Source organism: Cetorhinus maximus, chromosome 2, assembly GCF_964194155.1.
Source record: "Cetorhinus maximus chromosome 2, sCetMax3.hap1.1, whole genome shotgun sequence".
NCBI classification, from domain to species: domain Eukaryota; kingdom Metazoa; phylum Chordata; class Chondrichthyes; order Lamniformes; family Cetorhinidae; genus Cetorhinus; species Cetorhinus maximus.
The window spans coordinates 45,312,581-45,339,139 of NC_135880.1; the positions used below are offsets into that span (position 1 = coordinate 45,312,581).

The 26,559-nt window shown below is 40.9% G+C and overlaps 1 protein-coding gene across 1 annotated transcript in view; it reads right to left on the reverse strand.

Annotated features, from left to right (window-relative positions):
• Positions 1-334: 334 nt before the first annotated feature.
• mccc2 (methylcrotonyl-CoA carboxylase subunit 2) overlaps positions 335-26,559 on the reverse strand; it is a 125,380-nt gene continuing 99,155 nt past the window's right edge. Inside the window, exons 15-17 of the mRNA XM_078564268.1 lie at positions 24,277-24,391; positions 14,422-14,507; positions 335-565 (exon numbers count right to left, since the gene is read on the reverse strand). Of these exons, the coding sequence (XP_078420394.1) occupies positions 448-565; positions 14,422-14,507; positions 24,277-24,391 (319 nt within the window). The 3' untranslated portion in view covers positions 335-447. The remainder of the gene's footprint in view (positions 566-14,421; positions 14,508-24,276; positions 24,392-26,559) is intronic.

Sequence of the window (26,559 nt, forward strand, 5' to 3'; positions counted from 1 at the left end):
CTCACAAATCATGAAGACAGATAAATTGAATAGTTAAGAACTCATACATACTTTCTTTCCCACTGTTAGGGCCAGGCTATTGACAGTAAAATGTAATAAGAGGTCAAAAACAATCAGAAGGAGAAAACATTAGGGTTCTAAGTATAAAATATTGTAAGCAGCATAAACCACACTGGTATCATCTGTCTCTATCCAGAATTACACAGTTGAGTCCAAGTCTGTCACCAACAGCTGTACCTATATTCTGACCTGCACTGCCATTGCTCGTCAGTTATTGATCCAAGGTACACATCGCATTTTGCAATTATGAAAGAATATTACTTTTTAAAAATGGTAATTGAAATTCAAATTTTATTTCACAAAGTTTTTACAGTATTTTGATTAATTCAGTTCTCTTGTTACAACTGAAAAGTGGAAAATATTGTGTCTAATAGATAAATGCCTAGGTCACATCCTGAAAATTCCAAAGTTTGTCTTCTTTGTGGGTGCGTTGAGTGCAGCACTAAGACTTAGACCCAACACCAGCCTTGTGTCAGCAGGGTCAATTATGCCATCATCCCACAGCCTGCAATGACAAGAAAAAAATTATGAAAAGTAAAAAGTAATAAATAGCAATTAAATAGTGATGAGGCCTAAACCCTGGAAATGCCTGGAAAATCAACTCAAAAACCATTCAGGGAATCTCGAGAATCTATACAGTAATCAGATTTGATGCCACTAAACATATATTGATTGACATACATCATCAGAAAATAATGCACTTAAAAGTTACAACAGATGGCAAGGAAAGCAGATCCAAAAATACTGTTCCACATTTTGTTTCTACAATACTGACAGAGGGACACAAATGCTCACTGTGTATAAATTTACTTGCAAGTATTAATCCTATCTACTCACTGGCAATAGTACATTGTGCTCCAAGGCAGGCAATACTGTATAATATAAATTTATTTGATAAAGACAGATTCCATCTGGATAAATAGTACAACTTCAGTGTGCAGCATATCCCAGCAAACAGTGGCAAGGGAGTCTGAGGAATGAAGACAGGGCAGTCTAGTGGTCGAACAAACTGGTCAAAGGCATTAAAGCAATGGGGATGGGGCAGAATCTGGCAGCATTTAGGGCTGGAGATCTGGCAACACTGGCAGATTTGGAGTCTAGCATCCTTGAGGGACAGGAACTCCAAGAAAATGGGACTCATATTACCCTTGGTCCCTTTCAGACCATATAGCTCACCCCCATAAACCTCCTTTCGCAACCTGACTGCAGTCCCTTTTCGACTCTCCTGCACCCTATCCCATCACTTTCCCTGTAGTCAGCAGCTCCAGTCTTTACATTCATGCAATAAAGCATTTAATGGGTACCTGTTCCTTCCCCCGCAATCCAGGAGGAGTTACTAAGAAATAGTATGTGCTGCGTAGACAATGTCTTTTGCTTTCTGATCGTCAATAAAATAATCCACAAACATGTTGTTGACATAGGTTCTGCCCATCTCTGAACAGTTCAAACAAGAAAAGCTGCAAATTATAATAAACATTACTTTCCTGAGATGGAAACTTTGAGAATTCAAACTTCTGTTTTGGAAAAACAAAGATATTCTCAGATGCCCAGAACCTGTGAGGAGTGACCTTTAACAATAAAGGGTGATGCACAGGTGGCTTACAGGAAAATTCTGCAAAGTGGACATGCTCAGAATGCACACTTAAGATTTGAAGCTCTCCCCATTCTTAATTAGAAATATTCAGTTGAAGCCTGGACTTTTGACACAGGCTGAGACCTTGCAGTAAAATCTTTGAGGAGGATATTAAAATACACAAGATAATTCAATGGGTAGATGTTATGCTGCTATGAAATACATACTTTTAAAATCTTCTCTAGAACTTCTTACTTTGCAAATGAGAAATTTCAGTTACTAAGAAAAAAGGACACAAGTTTTTCTAAAATTCAGTTAATTAGACTGGTAAATAAATTAACTGTGATGGCAACTTGTTGCAAACACAAATGCCATCATAAAATATTTACACAGGGGGGAGAATTTTCTCCCTGTCGGGCGGGCCGGTCAGGAGCGTGCGGGCGTGGAGCCAATAGCCGCCCGCGATCGGCTGTGTGCCGCCATTTTACGTGGGCGAGCCAATTAAGGCCCACCCAGTATGACATGCTTCGTGCCTCAGGGAGATTAATTTCATAATGAAACATTGAAAAAAAGAAAAAATAAAATTATTCAGATATGTCCCCTCATTTGACATTGTCACATGAGCTGGGGCATGTTTATGAATTTTCATGAAAACTTTTTACTGAATTAATAAAGCCTTCATGAAACCTCATCCCGCCCGTGGAAGAGGTTTCATGAAAAGTGCGAAGGCCGCCTGGGCTCTTCGCCTTGGATAGGCAGCCCTGAATATTACTTTAATTAGTTTATTAATGGCCTTAACAGGCCTTTGACAGCTCAGCAGGCACGCAGCCGACTCCAGTGCCCGCCAACCGAACTAAAGATCGGAATGGCACATGGTGACGTCGGGACACACGCCCAACGCCACTGTGTGTCATTTTACGTGTCAGCGTGCAGGGGGCCTGCCCCCGCACACCGAACAGAAGATTCTGCCTAGGGTGTTTCTATGTTGACATAAAAGTCTAACCAAAAATCATGATAAGACTAAATAAGGTTTGTGGACTGGTGCACATGCAGAAATTTTTAATAATGGATACAGAATAAATGTATTAATTTAAATTAAAAGCTTTGTGTTCTATGCATACTACCTAGAAGAATCACACTTACTTCTTCAGACATTTAATCAACCCACTGTAGCATCTTAGGAAACTTGCAAATACATCCAAGTCAAAATCCTTGAGATATTTTTGACTTTGGCACGTTTGTGACATTTGGAACATTGAAATCAAAGGTAAGACTGTAACTGTTCTTTTAATTTCCTCAAGTGGTGCATTATTTTTTTTTAAATTATAAGAACACCTGAATTCTAATAGTAGGGAAGTGGTGTACCTCAAGAGTCAATGCCGTGTTACTTTTGTTCTTGATATATGGAGATGATTTGGATGTGTGGTTAGGGAGCATGATATCAAAATTTGAAGATGACATAAACAGCAAGGATAAATTAAAAAGGTTTAGGATGCTAGATAGGTTAACAGGTGCAGGGAAGAATATACCAATGGGCCAATGCAGACACGATGGGCCAAGTGGCCTCCTTCTGCACCACAGCAATTCCGTAATTCTGTGAAGAGATAATTTTGGGTTTTCTAAACGGAAGCATAGGCCTAGATTTTCACCAAGAGGCATGACTCGGAAGCCCTTTAAAAATGGCAGGTAGGTTCCAATTCCAGGATTCCTGACCCCATTTCCGGGTTGTGCGGTTTTCGGGAGTGTCTTTAAAGAGTGTGGGCTGGTTCTTGTCAAAAGCCCACAACTGGCACTCATGACCTGGTTGGTTCCATTGCAGAGATACATATCTCCTACCCCTCTGCAATTTTCATGGAGTCAGGCCAGGTTCTTAAAGAGTTGTGGTTCACGGCCCTTAGAGGAGTCATGAACCCTAGTCTGCATGATGGTACCTTTTATAATATATATAAGGTCCCCCTCATGACCCCTATACCAAGTTACAGCCCCTCCATCCATGCCCAATGTACCCTCATGCCCCCATGCCAAGCTCAGCCCTTACACCCACCCCCTTTGGCCCCTCATGCCCCCAATGCCAAGCTCTGCCCTTCCACATACCACCTATGGCCCCTCATTCCTCCTATGGCAAGCTACGGCACTTCTAGCCCCACTGACCCATGGCACACTTTGTAGAAAAAAGTCATTCATTCAAAGTATCTCCTAACAAAAGTCTGAAGGACAAGCTAATAAAAGTGAATATCATTCAGGCCCTTTGAAGTTTCAAAAGCCACAAACTGCAAACCCTTGAAACCACTTAACTAATGCAAACATTGTGAAATTGACCACAGAGATCAGAGAGCCTGAGCTGTCAATCAAACAATGTTTCTTTTGGGGAGCAGGCATTCTCATATTTTAATAGCTGCCTGGGCTTTCGGCCAAGCCTCAGTATGTCCAGAAGAAGCGTCGTACTGGACTGGAAACATTTCTCTCTCCACAAATGCTAACAGACCAGTTGAGTTTTCCAGAAATTTGTTTTTATTTTAGGTCTCCAGCATTCGCAGTATTTTGCTTTTATGTAATAAGGATTGTTTTGTCACAGGAACTAGCTAAAATAGAGATTACAATATCTTTTAAGGATAGAACACAGAAACATTTAAAGCAGAGGATGTCACAGAGTTAACAGAAGCGAGCTCATCAGTGGAATTAGTTTGTGATTACTCTAGAGTCCTCATCCCCTCTCTGAGCTCATCTTAACCATAAGGCTTGTCCCTGTTCCTTTGACCACATTCTGACTAAACTGTTGATCACCCAACTTCTTCTCCAAGTCCCACAGCTTAGGTGATATGAGGTCTCTTCAGGCACAGTTCACCACCCTTTCAAAACCACCAACATCAGCTTCCCCTCCATAAATCCATCACATCTGACTGCTCTTATCCTTGCAGACTACTACCCAATCACTAATCTTCCTTTCCTCTCCTTGAACGTGTTGTTGCCTCCAAAATCTATGCCCATCTTCCCCATAATGCTGAACAACTCCAATCAGGTTTCCTTCCCTGCCACAGCACTGAAATAGCCATAATCAAAGTCACATAATTCCTCTGTGACCAAAACCATTGTGCACTATCCCTCTTTGTCTTTCTTGCAACCTTTGATACGATCATGGACATCATCCTACTCCCAATGTCTCCAATTTTGCTCAGCTCAGGAGAACTTCTGTTACTTGGTTCATCTCTTACCTATCCAGTTGTAGTCAGTGCAAATGCAACAATGGCACCTGTTTCGACTCCTGCACCATTATCTTTGGTGTTTTCCAAGTATTTATACATGCTACCCCAACATCTTCATCTAAATGCTCCTAGGTGACATCATATGAAGATATGGGATTTGGTTCGACATATACTGTAGCAGCACTCAGCTCCACGTCTCCACCCCATCTCTCTATGCTTCCTCCGCTCAAGTTGTCATATTGTTTGCCTGATACCCAATCTTGGATGAGTCATAATTTCTACTTGTTAAATGTTAGGAAGATTGAAGTCAGCATCTTTGGTTCTTTCCACAAAATCTGTAACTGCTGTACCAATTCCATCCCCCTTCTCAGCCACTTTCTCAGTTTGAACCAGACTATTTGCAACCTCAGCTTTCTACCTGGCCTTGAGCTGAGTTACCAACTTTAAATGCTCTCCATCACAAAGACTGCCAACTTCCACCTCTGCAATATCACTCATACGTGACCTTGCCTCAGCCGATCTTCTGCTGAAATTCACATCCAAAGCTTTGTCACTTGTAAACTTGACTATTCAAATGTTCTTCTGGCCAGCTCCCATCCTCTACCCTTAAATTACTGCTCACCCAAAACACAACTATCCAAATCCGATCTCACGCCAACTTCCTCTCACCCATCATTCTTAGCTAACTGGTCTACATTGTTCTGGTCTTTCAATGACTCAAATTTTAAATTCCCAAGAACTCTGTGTTCCTCCAAATCTGGCCTCTGGTATATCTCCCACTCCCTTAAGTCCCACCTTCAGCAGCCCTGCATTCTGGAATTCCTGCCCTAAACCTCTCCACCTCCTCATATTGATGCTCATTGAAGCTCAACTCTTTGACCAAGCTTTTACCCACATCACCTACTATTTCGTTCTTTAGTTCAGCATCGATATTTTTCTGAAGTGCCCTGGGATGTCAAAGGTGTTATATAAATGCAAGCTGCTGTTGTATTGACATAATGGGCCATATGGCCTCTTTCAATGCAATAAACATGGCCTCCTTCTGTATAATTGATATGTTGTCACCACACATACCTAACTCCAATGTGATTTCGTAAGAAGTAAATTTTATTCTGGGGCAAAAATAGAACACTGAAACTAATTACCCCGATAGAAAAAAGTAAATGCTGTTACATAAGGCTCTCAGGGTGTTTCATTTCACTCACAGACCTGGTATTGAGCGTGAACTAGTCTGCCCCATTACTTTTTCAGAAGCACCGTCCATAGATTCCACTAAATACTTCATTCGGCCTTTAAAGCTATTTGAATATCAAAGATCTTTCACAATATAAAAATCAGAATACAGCTAACATCACTATTACTCAGGTAACTGACTCACACAATTGTCAAGGAAGTATATTCCCAATGGTAACTAACCAGATGGACCACTGAATGCAGTGGGAGGAAATAAGTCTGGCGTTTCATAATGAATGAAAAAGAAATAATTACTCAAGATATATAAAGTAAGGGTTAAAAGAGTTGTTCAAAATATATATAAATTATGAAAGCATTGCAAAGCACCTGGATCCTGAAACTGTGGTAGAGCTTTTACCTCCCTCTTCAAGTACTGCTTTTATACAATAATACTGAATTTGTCATAAAACTGTGGAAATTTAGCATTAATGTTACTCCATCAGCATATCACATACGAACATATGAATTGAGAGCAGGAGTAGGCCATTCGACCTCTCGAGGATGCTCTGCCATTCAATAAGATCATGTCTGATCTGATCGCGGCCTCACCTCCACATTCTGCCAATCCCAATAACCTTTGATTTCCTTGTTAATCAAGAATCTATCTACCTCTGCCTTAAAAATGTTCAATGACCCTGCTGCAGCGCTTTCTGGGGAAAAGAAACCCTCAGAGAAAAAATTTCTTCTCATCTCTGTCTTAAACGGGAAACCCCTTATTTTTATACTGTGTTCCCTAGTTATAGTTTTTTTCCACAAGGGGAAACATCCTTTCAGCATTCACCCTGTCAAGTCCCCCCAGGATCAATCCCAGGCACATTGTATGACATCAAAAAATAACAATATTCTTTGTGTAATAAACAAATGTTGGACACTAATGTGTCATGCATTGATAGTATTTTGGGAGATTTCTGTAACTCATTAGCAGATCAAGACATAAGTTGAACAGAGGTTTTCGGCTTAGGTGAAGCTAATTCTTCAATAAACCTCTAGTAAATTAATGTTAATTGTACATAGTGTATGTACTACCTTCATTTGTACATTACAGCCTCACCTTAAAAATGTACTACATTTCAATGAAACTTCCTGCCTCTTAGATAAAAAGACTTCAAACTCTATTTTCCAGCAAACACCCTTTCACCTAGACATAACATCTATTTTAAACTGTCCCCATTTCTCACAGAAGCATCAGGGAAGGCGGTGGCGTAGTGGTATTGCCTAGTATTGGACTAGTATTCTGGAGACCCAGGGCAATGCCACTGCAGATGGTGAAATTTGAATCAATAAAAAATCTGGAATTAAAAGTCTGCTGATGACTGTGAAACCATTACCAATTGCTGTAAAAACCCATCTAGTTCATTAATGTCCCTTTAGGGAAGGAAATCTGCCGTTCTTACCTGGTCTGGCCTACATGTGACTCCAGACTCACAGCGATGTGGTTGACTCTTAAATGCCCTCTGAACAAGGGCAATTAGGCAATAAATGCTGGCCTAGCCAGCAATATCCACATCCAGGAATATTTTTTTAAAAAATTGAAACCTAGCTACCATTACAGTACCGTACAGTTAGTTTTTCCTATGTACAAAATTCTCTTTAAATTGACATCCACACAAACGGGATTAGAATGTTCCTTTTCTGATATGCTGGAACAAACCATTTCTAAGAGTAAAGAAAACAGAACAAAACATGTTTCCAGTGAGGTGCAGCACAATGTTGTGCTCAGCAGAGCAGATGTACATGATTTGAACAGATTTATCACAAATATGCCTAATTGCTTCTGTCTCCCACAAGGGCTTTACAAAACCAGCCTACAAATCCTGAACTCCTATGCTTTTGGGTGACCTTTGTTTTGTTATAAATACTGCAAACCAACTGCCTCAAACTCTCTAGCATCCATTTAAAAACTCTGGTTGAAACTGAGGCCTTTAGCTAAAGAGGCTGTCCTATGACACACCATCAATTAAGTTTTGTTTAATCCACTAACATAGCTTTCATATATTACTTACTGTGCACCATTAAATGTTAAAAACATTTTAAAATTACTTCTCATAACCACTGAGGTTTAGATTTAGTCTGAATGATTAATTATTATAAAGCTAGAACAATACTGAATTTATTCTAGGCTGTCTACATTTCTTAAAGTTACATTAATTCTTGAATATATTAAACACCTTCTTAGCAGAATTTGTCAGTGATGCAGGAGTTCTGACCAGAGGAAATAAAATGGGTGAATTGACCTGAATTCAGGCTGCTGTTCTGATTGATTTTGACTGAGAATTGTTATTTGTCTTGTTTTGGAGTAGGTGGTAATTAATCTGCACTAGTCACCCATAGACCTCCCAATGAGATATTTTGTAACTGTTTATTGCATGTGGTTTTCTACACATCAATGTTAATTAGAACATACTGGATACTGAACTTTGCACAATTTGCTCCAGGAGCCACTTGCATTTCTGTTGTTAGAAATTTGGCAATTATGAATAGTCATTAATCAATATTAAAAATGTAAATGTAAATCCTTCCATATGACTATATGAAAATTAAAGCCTATAAAAAATAGGTTAAAATGTACAAAGGTCACATCAGTCTGAAGTCCTCTAACAGCTGTGAGTTTCTGTCAAAAGATATCCAGGAACGGGGGAAGCTCCATTAGAAAATTGCTGTTACTTTCAACCTAAGTGTACATCCATAGATTTTGTGATCAAAAGATTAACAATAAGGGATCTATTTTCTCACAAAGCTACATTTGTTTTAATTGTCCATTCTAATTTCTGTGCACAATTTGCAAGATACCAGCACTGAGAAAGGAATACATTTCTATCTTGCACACCCAGTGACAGCATTAAGTATGCCACAGTGCCCTCTGAAGTACTCTCTACTCTGCCCCAACAACAAGTCTTAACCATAGTTTAACATCCTTTTTTTAAAAAAAAAGTTTAACACCCTTTACTGCACCAACGAAATTCCCATATTAGGCAGCCCCAGAGCCTCCCTGAGATTACCAATTTAGCACCAATCAACTCCAACTAAACAGCAGCTTTTTTGCTGTGGTCCCTACCAATCAAGAATAAGGTTGAGTGTCAAATTAATTTTAAGTAGGGCACACTGTTAAGAAACAGACTTGTAATTCTGGATATTATTGAAGTCCAGAGGTGAAAGGACAGCTAATACACACTGCACCTTCTAGTCTCCTCTAATCTATTAGTCCCCATTTTCTATCACAATTTTTAAACCACAAAATATTTGAAATAAAACAATATCAGGTTATTTTCTTCATAATATAGAAAGTGCAAAATTTAAAAATGTTTAACTTTCACAGATGACAAGGAAAAAATAGTTTGTTGTTAAAAAACTGAGTTACTTAAGCTCACAACAATGGCAGGAAAGTAAACATACAAAAGACAAGCTGGTTCCAGTGTAAAAGGATATTAATCAGTAAGTGTTTTCAATGTGACTCAATACCTTCATAGAAATTTTCAGGATAAACACTAGAGGTCAATAGTTGATTGAAAGAAAGAAATGCATCAGTGACCCTTGATCACCCAGTTCCTGAAGAATCAGTGACACTAATCATTAATTTAAATAGTAACAAAAACACAAAATGGAAGGATGGTAACAGAAGGCAAATGTTTTCCTTTCAAGAAACCAAGGTGAAGGGCCCAAATCCATCACACAGAACATCAGTAAGATGGAATAATTAAGTAACTCTGGATTTTAAAAGCCTAAACAGTGATGAACAATGCTGGAGGCAATGTGTTGCAGAGTTTTGAGACCTTGGGAAACAATAGATTAAAATAAGATTACTTTAATTATTGGGTTGGATTCTGATCGTAACAACCACTATAATTTTTAACTCTCTAACTGGAAGTATAATCTATTTTAGACTTAAAAAGCATCTTCCCTAGTTTTTCTTACTGTCTCTGTGGCAAGTGCTGTCTGCGTTTCGCAGGCTTTCATTGGTGCATCTGCAAAATCAGTCACCAAAACCAAGTAAAATCACTTGCAAGAACTCTACCTATGTAGTACGAAACTTAACAGATAGAAGCAATTTCAAGGCTACAATTTAATCTTGATGTTCAGTGGGTGATTAGAAACCACTTCAACTTCATCCTTGCAATTTATGACATTTGAATTTCTCAATTAGGTTCCTACTTGCAATCACTGCATGTGGCCACTACTCTACAAATTTAGGATTATACTTAACAGGAGGTTTAATAGGTAAAATCAGCTTCAAGCTGGACAGCCTAGGCCTGGATACATGCATCTGTTCCACATGAATTGCTGCACTACTGTGAGTGGACACAGTAAGTAGAGTTCATAAAGTTACATGCAATGAGCTGTTGCTTAGGTAGAGAACTAATTATTATTACTACTAATTATTACAGTGTAAAAGTGAAATTTAATGCAGCCAATCCAAACTGAAAATGTCAATTTCTCTAATTTTATCTAGCAATTCTAAACAGTATTCCAACTATGAAATGAAATAAGTGTAAGCCACTTGCTAGCAAATCAAACTTAGTACAGGCCCAGAGCTTATGGTCAGCGGTGAAGCAAGGGTGTTCACTGCTGACCTCAAAGTAAGTCTTGCTGAGGGATCTAACAATCTCTCTGGTGAGAATTTCACTATTGCCATGTAGTAGTACTGCAACAGATTGCAGCCTTCTTTACTGGGCATTTCAGCTTGGGGCTGCAATAATTGTCGTTATGTCCAAGCAGCCACCCAGCCAGGAAACTAGGAGTACTGAAATCAAGTCACTTCTAAAAATTTTAAATGGAACAAATTGGGACACATACATGGAGTGGATTAGAAGGTAAAAAAAATTTTGAACTTATTTAAAAAAAAATTTTGCTTAAAAAATCTACTAATTAATGATTTAACAGCAATCCACAACTACAAAATTACTTTTTCAGGGTCAGTTCTGTTGTTCATCAGATTTTATCTGATCAGCATTAAAAACCTAATTATACCTGACTGAACATGGCGTAACTTTTATGGGGTTTCTAGCAGTGATGTGGTTGCAGGAAAGTTGAAATTCTTGCTGATTTCAGTCATTGCCGGCTCTGGGACAGGGAAGAAAGGGTCCACAGTACAGCCTATACTGGAAGTCTGAGTGACAGACCGCAACTTAAGGATTTCTGTGCTAATCAGCACATGCCTGACACCCTGAAACTGCGGTCAGTTTCAGAGAGGTAATGACAGCGAATCCTGACAGTTCACTGCCAACCCAACCCCCATAAAATCCATCCAATAAAATCTGCTCCTTTTATCTGTATTATATATACTTGGTTACTGGGGAGGATAAAAATTAATTAAGCAGAGTACCTGTGTTCCAAATTTGAATGAGCAAACAACTAACTATCAATAGAATTTACAACTTAGCAGAGAAGACCTTGTTCTGTAATTTTGGGATAATCACTCTCTTATTACAGTCTACAAAGGAACTGGTGAAAGAAACATGTGAGCCAGATTTCGGTTTTGTTTTCAAGCTAACCCATTACATAGCAAAAAGCATATAAAACAATATTATGTGCACTGAGTTACGTACTCAGGATCAACCAACTTCACAGATGACAGGTACCCAATCTATTGTTTAAATCAAATGCCACTTTCTCATAGAACAAACAAACCTTCAGCAATAATTTTGACAGGATGCAGCAGCCGATCTAAATCAACCAAATACCTTTGGTTGTAACAAATGACTTCTATTCTAAGTGCTGACAAAAGTTGGCAAAGCCTCTTTGCTTGCTCTGTCATCAGGTACATGGTGCCACCATTGACAGGAGAAGCATACAAATTCATGGAGTCCTGAGTTCACTGGTGGACGTAACTGAGATTAAGCTATAAAATTGATTAATCGATTACACAGGATAATTATTATATTGTCAGGCAGATCGAAACAAGTTGAAGGCTTCACTGTATTTTATTGGTACACTTTTCAAATGAGCACGGGACTTTAAAGTTTGATTTATTTTCCTCTGATAAGGCAACACAAAAGACACAATTAAAATGAAATTATAATACAGAATTGGAGTTCATTAATCAGTATCATTTTTTAACAAAATGCTCCCATGCAAATAGTGATTGTATCAATGTCATTGTAAAGTATGGTAATCATCTGTTTTAGCCAAAGATTTTTTAATATACATTTATGGGATATGGATGTCACTGGCAAAGCCAGCATTTATTGCCCATCCATCTCACAAGGATCAATGCAGGGGCCTCAACTATTTACAACTTATATAAATGACTTGGATGAAGAAATCGAATGTTTGGTTGCTAATTTTGCTGATGACACAAAGATAGGTAGGAAAGTAAATTGTGAGGAGGACATAAAGAGCCTGCAAAGGGATTTAGATAGGTTATGTGAGTGCACAAAAAATTAGCAGATGGAGTACAATGTGGGAAAATGTGAACTCTTCTATTCTTCCTGCCAGAATGGACAAGCAGTATACTATTAAATGGGGAAAGATTGCAAAACTTTGTGGTACAGAGAGATTTGGGTGTCCTGGTCAAGGTCAGCATGCTAGCACATCAAGTGATTAGGAAGGCAAATGGAACGTTGCTGTTTATTGCAAGGGGAATGAAATATAAAAGTAGGGGAGTTTTGCTACAATTGCATGGGACGTTGGTGAGACCACATCTGGAGTACTGTGTGCAGTTTTGCTCTCCTTATTTGAGAAAGGATATTATAGCATTAGAAGTAATTCAGAGACATTTCACTCGACTGATTCCTGGGATAAAGGGGTTATCTCATGAAGAAAGGTTGGACAGGGTGGGCCTGTATCCATTAGAGATTAGAAGAATGAGAGGTGATCTTATTAAAACGTATAAGATCCTGAGGGAAACTGACAAGGTGGATGCTGAGAGGATGTTTCCCGTTGTGGAAGAGGTTAGAACTAGGGGACAGTTTAAAAATAAGGGGTTTCTCATTTAAGATGGAGATGAGGAGATTTTTTTTATTCTGTCAGGGAGTTGGTGGTCTGTGGAATTCTCTTCTTGGCTAATTAGATAGATTCTTGATTGACAAAGGGGGTGCAAGGGTATAGCAGATAGAGAGGAAAGTAAATCAGATGAGACCACAATCGGATCAGCCACAATCTTATCAAATGGTGAAGCAGGCTCAAGGCGCTGAATGACTTACTCATGTTCCCAATTCGTGGGGAGAATTTTCCACTCCTCAGGGGGGGTTGTGCAGGGGTGAGCACGGACCCAATTGATGCCCCCGATCAGGTCTGTGCCGCCATTTTACATGGGCGGGGCCAATTAAGGCCCGCCCAGTGTGACACACGCCTGGAAGCACTGACCGCTCCCTGTGTGGGCAGGGGGGTGTTCCCCGAGTTGGGGCCTGCGCTCTTTTGCGCATGTGCACAAAACAGCACAGAAATCTCTCTGAGGCACAGAGCTGCCTCGGGGAGATTAGTTTAAGTTCCCAAAATTTTAATAAAGAAAGGAAAAAATTTTAAGACATATCCCCTCATGTGACAGTGTCACATGAGCTGGGACATGTCAATGAACATTAATGAAAAAATTTATTGAATTAATAAACCCTTCATGAAACCTCATCCCGCCCGTAGATGAGGTTCCATGGAAAATGCGAAGGCCGCCTGGGCTCTTCGCCTGACTGTCAACCTTAAGGTTGGACGGGCAGCTCAGTTTATTAGTTTAATTCATATTTAAATGGCCTTAATAAGCCTTTGACAGTTCGGCGGGCGCGCAGCCACCTCAGGTGCGTGCCCGCCGAACTGAAAATCTAAATGGCGCACGGTGACATCGGGACACCTGCCCGACGTCACCGCGGGTCACTGCCCACTCGCCGAGCCATAGATTCAGGCCCATATGTATGTCTCCTAATTGGCCTTGAGGTGATAGTGAGCTACCTTCTTGAAATGTTGAAGTCAATGTGATGAAGGTACACCACAATGCAGTTAGGGATGGGGCTCCAGGACTTTGACCCAGCGGCGATGAAAGACAGACAATACAGTTCCAAGTCAGGATAGTGTGTGACTTGAGGTGGGAATTTGGAGGTGGTGCTGTTCCCATGCAGCTGCTACCCTTGCTCTTCCAGCTGGTAGAGGTCGCAGTCGCAGGTTTGGAAGATGCTGTCGAAGGAGCCTTGGCGAGTTGCTGCAGTGCACTTTGTAGATGGTACACATTGCTGTCACTGTGTGCTGGGGTGGAGGGAATGAATGCTTAAGGTGGGGAGAATAGGGTGCCAATCAAGCAGACTGACTGTGACACTGTAAATTTAAATAAGCAACAATTGCATACTATCAAGACAAGAATATTGGGTGGAGCAATCTTATTTTATCTCGTCGATTTAAAGCACGCACTACTTTAACTAGTTATTTTTGTACCTGGCGCTAGAGTAGTAAGGACTGCCTTCTTCTTCAAATCTCCTGATGATTGGTTCCTTTAGAGCTGCTTCATCTTCTGCAGAGAACTACAGGAAAAGTACAGAAACACTGAAACTAATGGCATATTACAGGATGATATTTAATGCAACACAGTGAAATGTTAATGGCAGTGGTTGTCGTCCTATTTCCTTTAATTTGATTATGTTCCAATTCAATACAAGTAAACAGCAATTCCTGACTTCCAGATTACATACATGACTAAGTCCTGGAAACTCATCATCTAGTTCTCAAGCTTCTAAGAGGAAAACAAAATACTGTAGATGCTGGAAATCTGAAAGCAAAACATAAAATGCTAGAAATACTCACAGGACTACTTGCATGTCAAAGCAAGTGGTAGACAAAGCTAAGCGATTCCACAACCAATGGATCAGACCTAAGCTCTGCAGTCCTTCCACATCCAGACACGAATGGTGGTGGACAATTAAACAATTCGCTGGAGGAGGCTGCTCCACAAATATCCCCATACTCAACGATGGAGGATCCCAGCAAATCAGTGCAAGAGATAAGGCTGAAGCATTTGTTACAATCATCAGCCAGAAATGTCGAGTGGATGATCCATCTCAGCCTCCTCCAGAGGTCGCCAGCATCACAGGTGTCAGTCTTCAGCCAATTCGATTCACTCCACGCTACATCAAGAAACGGCCAAAGGCACTGGATACAGCAAAGGCTATGGGCCCTGACGATATTCTGGCAATAGTATTGAAGACTTGTGCTCTGGAACTTACTGCGTCCTTAGCCAAGCTGTTCCAGTACAGCTACAATACTGACATCTATCTTGCAATGTGGAAAATTGCCCAGGTAGGTCCTGTACTCAAAAAGCAGGACAAATTCAACACGGTCAATTACCGCCCCATCAGTCTACTCTCGATCATCAGTAAAGTGATGGAAGGGGTCATCAACAGTGATATCAAGCAGCACATGCTTAACCATAACCTGCTCACTGATGCTCAATTTCAGTTCTGCCAGGGTCACTCAGCTTCTGACCTCATTACAGCCTCGTTTCAAACATGGACAAAAGAGCTGAACTCCAGAAGTGATTGCCTTTGACATCAAGGCAGCATTTGACCGTGTGTGGAATCAAGGAGCTCGAGAAAAACATGACTTTTCGAAAGGACGGGCAGGGAGGAAAGGGTGGTGGGGTAGCTTTGCTACTATGAGATGGAATAAGTACGATAGCAAAAAATGATCTTGGATCAGAAGATGTAGAATTCATATGGGTGGAGGTAAGAGATAACAAGGGGAAGAAGACACTGGAGCGTTAAAAGCAAAATACTGTGGATGCTGGAAATCTGAAACAAAAACAAAAATACCTGGAAAAACTCAGCAGGTCTGACAGCATCTGCGGAGAGGAACACAGTTAACGTTTCGAGTCAGTATGACTCTTCATCAGGACTAAAGACATATAGAAATGTGGTGAAATATAAGCTGGTTGAGGGGGGTGGGACAGGTACAGCTGGATAGAGGGCTAGTGATAGGTGGAGGCAAAGGAGAGATTGCCAAAGATGTCATAGACAAAAGGACAAAGGGGTGTTGACGGTGGTGATATTATCTAAGGAATGTGCTAATGGTGACATTAAGGTTATCTCTGGTCATCCATGGTTCTCTGGGCTTGTTATTCCTTCCTATCACCCTAGAGGGAACATATTGAGCCTGAACCCTCCCATTTCCTTTTTGAACACCCCCCACCGTTCCTCTGTAGATTTCCCCACAAGTAACTGTTCCCAGTCTACCTTGGCCAGATCCTGTCTTATTTTACTAAAATCCACTCTCCCTCGATCCAAAACATTTTTTTGCAACTTGTCGATTTCTTTGTCCATAACAAACTTAAACTGGACCATGCTGTGGTCACTATCACTAAAATGCTCACCCACTACCACCTCAGCTACCTGTCCGGCTTTATTCCCCAGAATTAGGTCCAGCAATGCACCGTCCCTTGTTGGACCCTCTACATATTGACCTAAAAAGTTCTCCTGTACACATTTCAAGAAATCCACTCCATCCAAGCCCTTAACACTATGTCTATCCCAATTAATGTTGGGAAAGTTGAAATCACCTAATATAATTACCCTATTGTTATTGTTTTTACACACTTCCACAAATTGTGCACATATTTGCTCCTCAATTTCCCGCTGACCATCCGGGGATCTATAATAAACACCTAATAATGTGGTTGCCCCTTTTTTATTCCTAAACTCTACCCACAGAGCTTCATTCGATGCCCCCTCCAAGATATAATCTCTCCTTACTGCAGTAACGGACTCCTTAACTAATATTGCAACACCTCCTCCTCTTTTACCCCCTCCCCTGTCTCGCCTGAAGATTCTATATCCCGGAATGTTGAGCTGCCAATCCTGCCCTTCCCTCAACCATGTCTCAGTAATGGCGACTATATCACAATTCCACATGTCAATCCTCACCCTTAACTCATCCATTTTACCTGTAATGCTCCTGGCATTAAAGTGGAGGCTATCCAGCCTTGCCTTACTCCCTTGAAGCTTATTGCAGCTGTACTCTCTCTGACTTGATTGTTTTACTGTATTATGATGTGTCCCTATTCTGCTAACATTCTATGTCCCCTCCCCCTGCCGAATTAGTTTAAATTCTCCCAACAGACTAGCAAATACACCTACAAGGATGTTAGTCCCGCTCTGGTTCAGATGTAGACCGTCTCGCTTGTACAGATCCCACCTTCCCCAGAAACGGTCCCAGTGATCCAGGAATCTAAAACCCTCCCTCCTGCACCAACTCTTAAGCCACGTATTCATCTGTACTATTCTCCTATTTCTGAGCTCGCTAGCACGTGGGACTGGGAGTAATCCAGAGATTACAACCCAAGAGGTCTTGCTTTTTAGTCTACTGTCTAACTCCCTGAATTCTTGATGCAAGACCTCATCCCTCTTTCTACCTATGTCATTGGTACCAACATGTACCATGACCTCTGCCTTATCACCCTCCCCCTTCCGGATGCCCAGCAAATGTTCAGTGACATCCCGGATCCTGGCACCAGGGAGGCAACATACCATCCTGGAGTCACGTTGACGGCCAGAGTAGCACCTATCTGTTTCCCTGACTATAGAATCCCCTATTACTATTGCTCTTCCTCCCTTCCTCCCCTCCTGTACAGACAGGCTGCTTATGGTGCCAGAAGCTTGGCTCTGTCCGCACTCCCTGGAGGAACGAGCACCCTCCATCAGCCTCCAAAACTGAATACCAATTTGCGAGCGGGACCCCAGGGGACTCCTGAACTACCTGATCGAAATGTGCAATGAGATACTGGGGGGAGTAGTCTTATAGGCCCCTGAACAGTAGCAATAGTGTAGGACAGAGAATAAATCAGGAGATAATGAGGGCATGTAAATAAGACAGTGCATTAATCAAGGGTGACTTTAACCTTTATGTAGACTGGGGAAATCAAATTGGCAGAGGCGGCCATGAGCAAGAATTCATAGAGTGTATTCGGGGCAGTTTCCTAGAACAATATGTTGTGGATCCAAACAGAGATCAGGCTATTTTGGACCTGGTAATGTGCAATGAGGCAGGTTTGATAAATTATCTCAGAGTAAAATATCCCATAGGAAACAGTGACCATAATATGATAGAATTTAGCATTCAGTTTGAGAATGAGAAACTTGGGTCAGAAACAACTGTGCTAAACTTAAATAAGGGTAATTACAAAGGAATGAGGGCAGAGTTGGCTGGAGTGGACTAGGAAAGGAGTTTAGCAGAAAAAACGGTTGATGACCAATGGCAGACGTTTAAGACAATAGTTCATGACTCACAACAAAGATATATCCCAGTGAGAAAGGAGGACTCTAGAAAGGGGATAAACCAACCATGGTTAACCAAGGAAGTTAAGGATAGTGTCAAATTGAAAGGAAAAACATACAACGTAGCAAAGATTTAGTGGTAAACCAGAGGATTCGGAAAGTTTTAAAAACCAACAAAAGATAACCAAAAAAAGTAGAGGGAGAAAATAAACTTTGAGGGTAAACTAGCAAGTAATATAAAAATGGACAGTCAGAGCTTCTTTAAATATATAAAATGGAAGAAAGAGGCTAAAGTGAACATAGGCCCCTTAGAGAATGAGGCTGGGGAAATAATTATGAGGAACCAGGAAATGGCAGAGGAGTTGAATAAATTCTTTGCACCAGTCTTCACAGTAGAAAACACTAATAGCATTCCAAAAATACTAAATAATCAAGGGGCAAAAGGGGGAAGGAAATAAATACAATGACTATCACTGGAGAAAAACTACTAGGGAAACTATTGCGGCTAAAGGCTGATAAGTCCCCCGGAACGTGATGGGTTGCATCCTAGGATATTAAAGGAAGTAGCTACACAAATAGTATATGGACTGGTAGTAATCTTCCAAGAATCCTTAGATTCTGGAAAAGTCCCAGAAGATTGGAAAACTGCCAATGTAAGACCCTTATTCAAATAGAGAGGGAAACAAAAACAGGTAACTATAAGCCAGTTAGCTTAACATCCTTCATTGGGAAAATGTTAGAGTTTATTATAAAGGATGTAATAGCAGAGTATTAAGTTGGTTTTTAAAACCTTCTGAACCCTCTGGTTTACCACTAAATGCATAATATAATCAAGCAGACTTCATGAAGAGGATATCATGCCTGACAAATTTATTAGAATTCTTTCAGGAGGTAAGAAGCAGGATAGATAAAAGGGGAACCAGTAGATGTAATATATTTGGATTGCCAAAAGGTGTTCAATAAGGCTATTTAATAAGATAAGAGCCAATGGTGTTGGGGGTAGTATATTAGCATGGATAGAGGATTGGCTAACTAATAGAAGACAGAGAGTTGGGATGAAAGGGGCATTTTCAGGATAGCAACCAGTAACTAGTGGAGTGCTGCAGGGATCTGTGTTGGGGCCACAATTATTTACAATATATATTAATGACTTAGATGAGGGAAGTGAATGTACTATTGTCAGATTTGCGGAGGACACAAAAATAGGTGGGAAAGCAAGTGGTGAGGATGACAAAAGGTCTACAGGGGGATATAGACAGGTTAAATGAATGGACAAAAACTTGGCAGATGGAATATGTGGGAAAATGTGAGGTTATGCATTCTGGCTGGAAGAATAGAGGAGCTGAATATTATTTACATGGAGAAAGACTGCAGAAAGCTGCAGCACAGAAGGATTTGGGAGACCTTGTGCATTAATCCCAAAAAGCTAACATACAAGTTCAGCAGGTAACGGGGAAGGCAAATGGAACGTTGGCCTTTATTTCAAAAGGAATGGAGTATAAAAATAGGGAAGTCTTGCTAAAACTATACAAGGGCCCACACCTAGAAGACTGTAAACAATTCTGGTCCCCTTATCTAAGGAAAGATATACTGGCACTGGAGGCAGCCCAGAGAAGGCTCACTAGGTTGATCCTGGGTATGGAGGGATTTTCTTATGAGGAGAGGTTGAGTAGGTTGGGCCTATGCTCAATGGAGTTAAGAAGAATGAGAGGTGTCCTTATTGAAACATATCAGATTCTTAGGAGGCATGACAGGATAGATGCTGAGAGGTTATTTCCCCTTGTGGGAGAGTCTAGGACCAGAGTATCTCAGAGTAAGGGGTTGTCCATTTAAGACAGAGATGAGGAGGAATTTCTTCTCTCAGAGAGTAGTTAATCTGTGGAATTCCTTACCACAACAGACTGTAGAGGCTGGGTTGCTAAGTATATTCAAGGCTGAGATAGGCAGATTTTTAATCAGTAAGGGGATCAAGGGTTATGAGAAAAGGCAGGAAAGTGGTGTTGAGGATTATCAGATCAGCCATGATCTCATTAAATGGTGGAGCGGACTCGATGTGACGAATGGCCATTTCTACTCCTACATCTTATGGTCTCATGGAGTCAATGGGAATTAGGGGGAAAACTCTCCACTGGTTAGAGTCATACCTAGCACAAAGGAAGATGGTTGTGGTTGTTGGAGGTCAATCATCTCAGTTCCAGGACATCATTACAGGAGTTCCTCAGGGTGGGGACCTAGGCCCAACCATCTTCAGCTGGTTCATCTATGACCTTCCTTCCATATTAATGTTAGATGTGGCGATGTTTGCTGGTGATTGCATAATGTTCAGCACAATTTGAAACCCCTCAGATACTGAAGCAGTCCATATCCAAATGCAACAAGACTTGGACAATATCCAGGCTTGGAATGACAAGTGGCAAGTAACACTCACGCCACACAATGCCAGGCAATGACCATCTCCAACAAGAGAGAATCTAACCATTGCCCAATGACATTCCATAGCATTACCATCGCTAAATCACCCACTATCAACATCCTGGGGATTACCATTGACCAGAAACTGAACTGGGCTAGCCATATAAATACTGTGGCTACAACAGCAAGTCAGAAGCTAGGAATCCTGTGGTGAGTAATTCATCTCCTGACTCCCCAAAGCCTGTCCACCATCTACGAGGCACAAATCAGGAGTGTGATGGAATATTCTCACTTGTCTGTATGAGTGCAGCTCCAACAACACTCAAGAAGCTTGACACCATCCAGGACATAACAGCCCGCTTGACTGGCACCCCTTCTACAAATATTCACTCCCTCTACCAACAATGAACAGTAGCAGCAGTGCGTACCATCTACAAGATACACTGCAGAAACTCACCAAGGCTCCTTAGACAGCACCTTCCAAAGCCACGATTGCTACCATCCTTAAGAAAAAGGGCAGCAGATACTTGAGAACACCACCACCTGGAAGTTCCCTTCCAAGCCACTTATCATCCTGACTCGGAAATGTATCGCCGTTCCTTCACTGTTGCTGGGTTAAAATCCAGGTATTCCCTTCCTAACAGCACTGTGGGTGTACCTACACCACAGAGACTGCAGCGGTTCAAGAAGGCAGCTCACCACTATCTCCTCAAGGGCAACTTGGGATGGGCAATAAATGCTGGCCCAGGCAGCGAAGCCCATATCCCATGAATGAATAAAAAGAAGTCACACAGTATCTATGGAGCGAGAAACCAATTTCATGTCGATGACCTTTCATTAGGCAGGACAAAATGCCAGAGTGCTAGGAACAGCCCTAAATAAATCAGTGTAAATAACTGTATAAGTATTAGGCAAACAGCCCACATTTATGCAGTGACAGGTCTCAGTGGGACAATCAACACGGGCTCCCATGGAGCCAGTTCTGGCAAACTGTAAGTTCCAGTTCCAGCGTAGGTCGGCTCCCCAGAACCTGCAGTGCCACTGTGGCCCTCAATAGGTGAAGATCCGGCCCAATGGCTTCAGTTTTCCCATTGATTTATTCGGGAAATTTCTACACATCCATAGCAGATAAATATTGCATGGCACTTTTTCAAAGAAGAGCAAAAAGCTAGTCCAGGGCCATGACCATCATTTATCCCTCAACCTACACCATCAAAAAATGTAGTCTAGTGATTCATCTCATTGCGCTTTTATGTGTTGTTGTCCATAAATTATCTGCCATATTTGTCTTCAAATAAATTACTTCAAAGGTAATTCATTGGACGTGATATGCTTTGGGATATGCTGAGGACGTTAAAGGTGCTATAAAAATTCAGATAAATATTTCTATTATATTGCTTCTTATGATTGTGAATTGAATTGATTGTTTAATCAATTGAACGTGCATTTCCATTCAGTATTAACGAGGAGGACTAGAAGTGAAGTTACTTTAAACTTCTAACTCTCTTTTGCCAAGAGAGTTTTTGTTTCTCTCTACTAGTGCCTGAGCCCTATCTAAAGGCCCCAAACCAAACACACAAAAACTGTGCTTCATTCATTTCTAGGATAAAGACAACCAGTATACACTCAAGATACATTTTTCAAAACAGTCTGAGTGTACATATTTACATCATTAATACCAGTTCAGAAATCCCACTCAGGCAGGCAACAAGAATATTGGGCAAGAAATGAGAAGATAAATGCTGTGACAGTACCAGGTGGATTTCCAACAATAGGGCTGTTAGGACAGAGGAGGTTCGTTATGAACTTTATTAAAATCGGACAATCAATTACTGATTCTCAGCTCATGCAAAGTACACACAAAAAATTGGAGCTGTTACAGCCAATTATACTTGTCAAATCAGTGCCTAGATCTAGAAAACAAATTGTTTCTTCATGTATTAGGTTTCTTTTCATATTGGATTGGCATGCTTACCCCAAGATAGTAGTTATTTAAGGAGGTGGATTTACCATGCAAAAAGTAAACTGCGTGCTGTTTGTACCGCCATTTCTGACTTCATTACCTTTTCTTCTTTTTAAACTCGTTCATGGGATGTAGGCAGCGCTGGCTGGGCCAGCATTTATTGCCCATCCCTAGTTACCCTTGAGAAGGTGGTGGTGAGCTGCCTTCTTGAACCGCTGCAGTCCATGCGGTCTAGGTACACCCACAGTGCTGTTAGAAAGGGAGTTCCTGGATTTCAACCCAGCGACAGTGAAGGAATGGCGATATATTTCCAATTCAGGATGATAAGTGGCTTGGAGGGGAGCTTCCAGATGGTAGGGTTCTCATCTATCTGCTGTCCTTCTTCTTCTAGATGGTAGTGGCCGTGGGTTTAGAAGATGCTGTCTAAGGAGCCTTTGTGAATTCCTGCAGTGCATCTCGTAGATGGTACACACTGCTACTACTGTGCATCAGTGGTGAATGTTTGTTGATGTGGTGCGAACCAAGCAGGCTGCTTTGACCTGGATGGTATCAAGCTTCTTGAGTGTTGTGGGACCTGTACTCATCCAGGCAAGTGGAGAGTATTCCATGACACTCCTGATTTGTGCCTTGTAGATGGTGGACAGGCTTTAGGGAGTCAGGAGGCGAGTTACTTGTCACACGATTCCTAACCTCTGACTTGCTGTTGTAGCCACGGTATTTATATGGCTAGTCCAGTTCAGTTGCTGGTCAATGGTAACTCCCAGGATGTTGATAGTGGAGGATTCAGTGATGGTAATGCCATTGTACGTCAAGGGGTGATGGTTAGATTCTCTCTTGTAGGAGACGGTCATTTCCTGGCACATGTGTGGAGCGAATGTTACTTGCCACTTGTCAGCCCAAGCCTGGATATTGTCCAGGTCTTGCTGCATTTGGACATAGACTGCTTCACTATCTGAGGAGTCGTGAATGGTGCTGAACATTTGTGCAAAAATCAGCAAACATCCCCACTTCTGACTCATGATGGAAGGAAGGTTATTGATGAAGCAGCAGAAGATGGTTGGGCCGAGGACACTACCTTGAGGAACTCCTGCAGTGATGTCATGGAGCTGAGATGACTGACCTCCAACAACCATAACCATCTTCCTTTGTGCTAAGTATGATTCCAACCAGTTGAGAGATTTCCCCCTGATTCCCATTGACTCCAGTTTTCCTAGGGCTCCTTGATGCCACACTCAGTCAAATGCGGCCTTGATGCCAAGGGCAGTCACTCTCACCTCACCTCAGGAGTTCAGCTCTTTTGTCCATGTTTGAACCAAGGCTGTAATGAGGTCAGGAGCTAAGTGGCCCTGGCAGAACCTAAACTGAGCATCAACAAACAGGTTATTGCTAAACAGGTCCACTTGATAGTACTGTTGATGACCCCTTCCATCACTTTACTGATGATTGAGTAGACTGATGGGGTGGTAATTGGTCAAATTGGATTTGTCCTGCTTTTTGTGTACAGGACATACTGGGGCAATTTTCCACATTGCCAGGTAGATCGATGTTGTAGCTGTATGGAACAGCTTGGCTAGGGGCCTCAACCTCATCTGTCACAGTTCTATGTATGAAACTATGCTACCTGAAGGGGCCCCACATTACACTGGTACCCACCTCTTTTCCTTCCCTTGTCCTTTGGTCCTTTGTAATTGTAGCTAAAACAGTAGCAGCTTGTTCACCCCCCATCACAGAGATGCGTGCATTTGGCCACATGTAGAGGAATCTTGGGCTGATAGAGAAAACAGAAAATCAAGTTTAATGGCATTCATTAATAAATACAGTAAATAAATATCTCCCCTTCCCACAAAAAACTCAAGGCAAAAAGCAGAATGTACTTAGATTTCCAGAAGGGATTAGATAAATTGCCAGATCAAAGGTCATTGAAGAAAATAAAAGTTCATGGTATAGGGGGTAACATGTTGATATGGATAGAAGATTGGCTGGCTAACAGAAAGCAGAAAGTAGGCATAAATGGGCCTTTTTCAAGTTGGCAAATGTAACAAGCGGTGCCACAGGAATCAGTGCTGGGACCTCAACTATTTAAAATTTATATAAATGGCTTGAATGAAGCGATGGATGGGATGGTATCCAAATTTGCTGATGACACAAAGATGGGTAGGAAAATAATTTGCTTAGAGGACATAAGGAGGCTACAAAAAGGTAAAGACAGTTAAGTGAGTGGGCAAAGATCTAGCAAATTGGGTATAATGTGGGAAAATATGAAATTGTCCATTTTGGCAGGAAGAATAAAAGAGAAGCATATTATCTAAATGGTGAGAGATTGCAGAGCTCTGCGATGCAGAGGGATCTGGATGTCTTAGTGCATGAATCGCAAAAGGCTAGTTTGCAGGTACAGCAAGTAACTAGGAAAGCTAACAGAATGTTATCATTTATTGTGAGGGGAACTGAATACAAAAGTACAGAGGTTATGATTCAGTTCTACAGAGCACTAGTGAAGCCACATCCGTGTACAGTATTGGTCACCTTATTTAAGGAAGGATGTAAGTGCGTTGGAAGCAGTTCAGAGAAGGTTTACCAGACGGACCTGGAACAGTCGAGTTGTCTCATGAGGAAAGGTTGGACAGGCTAGGCTTGTAGCCGCTGGAGTTCAGAAGAGTAAGAGGTGACTTGATTGAAACGTATAAGATGCAGAGGGGACTTGACAGGGTGGATGTGGAGAGGATGCTTCCTCTTGTGGGAAAATCTAGAACTAAGGGTCACTGTTTAAAAATAAGGGGTCAGCCATTTTAAACGGAGATGAGGTGAAATATTTTCTCTCAGAGGGTCATGAGTCTTTGGGACTCTCTTCCTGAAAAGGCAGTGTAAACAGAGTCTTTGAATATTTTTAAGGCAGTGGTGGATAGATTCCTGGTAAACAAGGGGGTGATAGGTTATCGGGTGTAGGCGGGATGCAGATTTGAGGTTACTATCAGATCAGCCCATATCTTATTAAATGGCGGAGCAGGCTCAAGAAGCCGAATGGCCTATTCCTGCTCCTTGTTCATATGTTCAAACTAACAGTACTGCAAATTTTGCAAATCAGAGCTTCTCTTTTTAAAAATAAAATAAATCAGAGATACTCCAAAAGGCAAAGAGTATAAATGTAGTAATCATAAAACATACAGCAACAAACCTGAACTGCAGGACATCAGCTGCCAGAAAAATCATTAATATGTTTGTTTAGCTTTATCATAGAAACTTAAATGTTTAAGACATGGAAATTATTTATTTTTTTAAAATTGACACTTCTAATTCACTGATATTGTGGACCGATCGACTATGCTGTTCTAGATTCTAATTATAGATAGGTTTTATGTACTAGACATCTATAAGGGCATTTTTTTGCTGATGATGTACATTTTTTCCTTTCACTTCTACATAGCCTTGAAAACCAAGTTAATATAACAGTATTCTGCAAAATGAGCATTTTATTTCAGCTTGTAAAACTTTGTAAAACTCTGAAGAAACTTTAAAAATAAATGAAAATGTTATTAGTTTGTCTTTTTCAAGCTATGAATAACGGAAATCTGAAATATAGCCATAAATGCTGTGCCTGAATGAGAAAAGATCGGTCAACATATTGGGTTGAGCCTCTGCTGAAAAGACTCTATCCAAGATTTGACGACCTTTTTTATCTCAGGCACGTAGAGATTTTAATATGTGCATTTAATATTGGACAGGGCAATGTGGTGGTATTGTATTCTGCAGGAATGCAATGTGCTACTATATTACATTAATCCCATTATCTTTACAATTTAATGATGTTTTTGTAATTATCTTAATTGTCATGGCACTGTAGAGCTTAGTTAAACATCTGTTTCCATCAGCTGATATGGAGTACATGCAACTTAATTGTCTGTTCCGTAAAATAAAAATCTGTCTTTGGAGGTCTTGCAG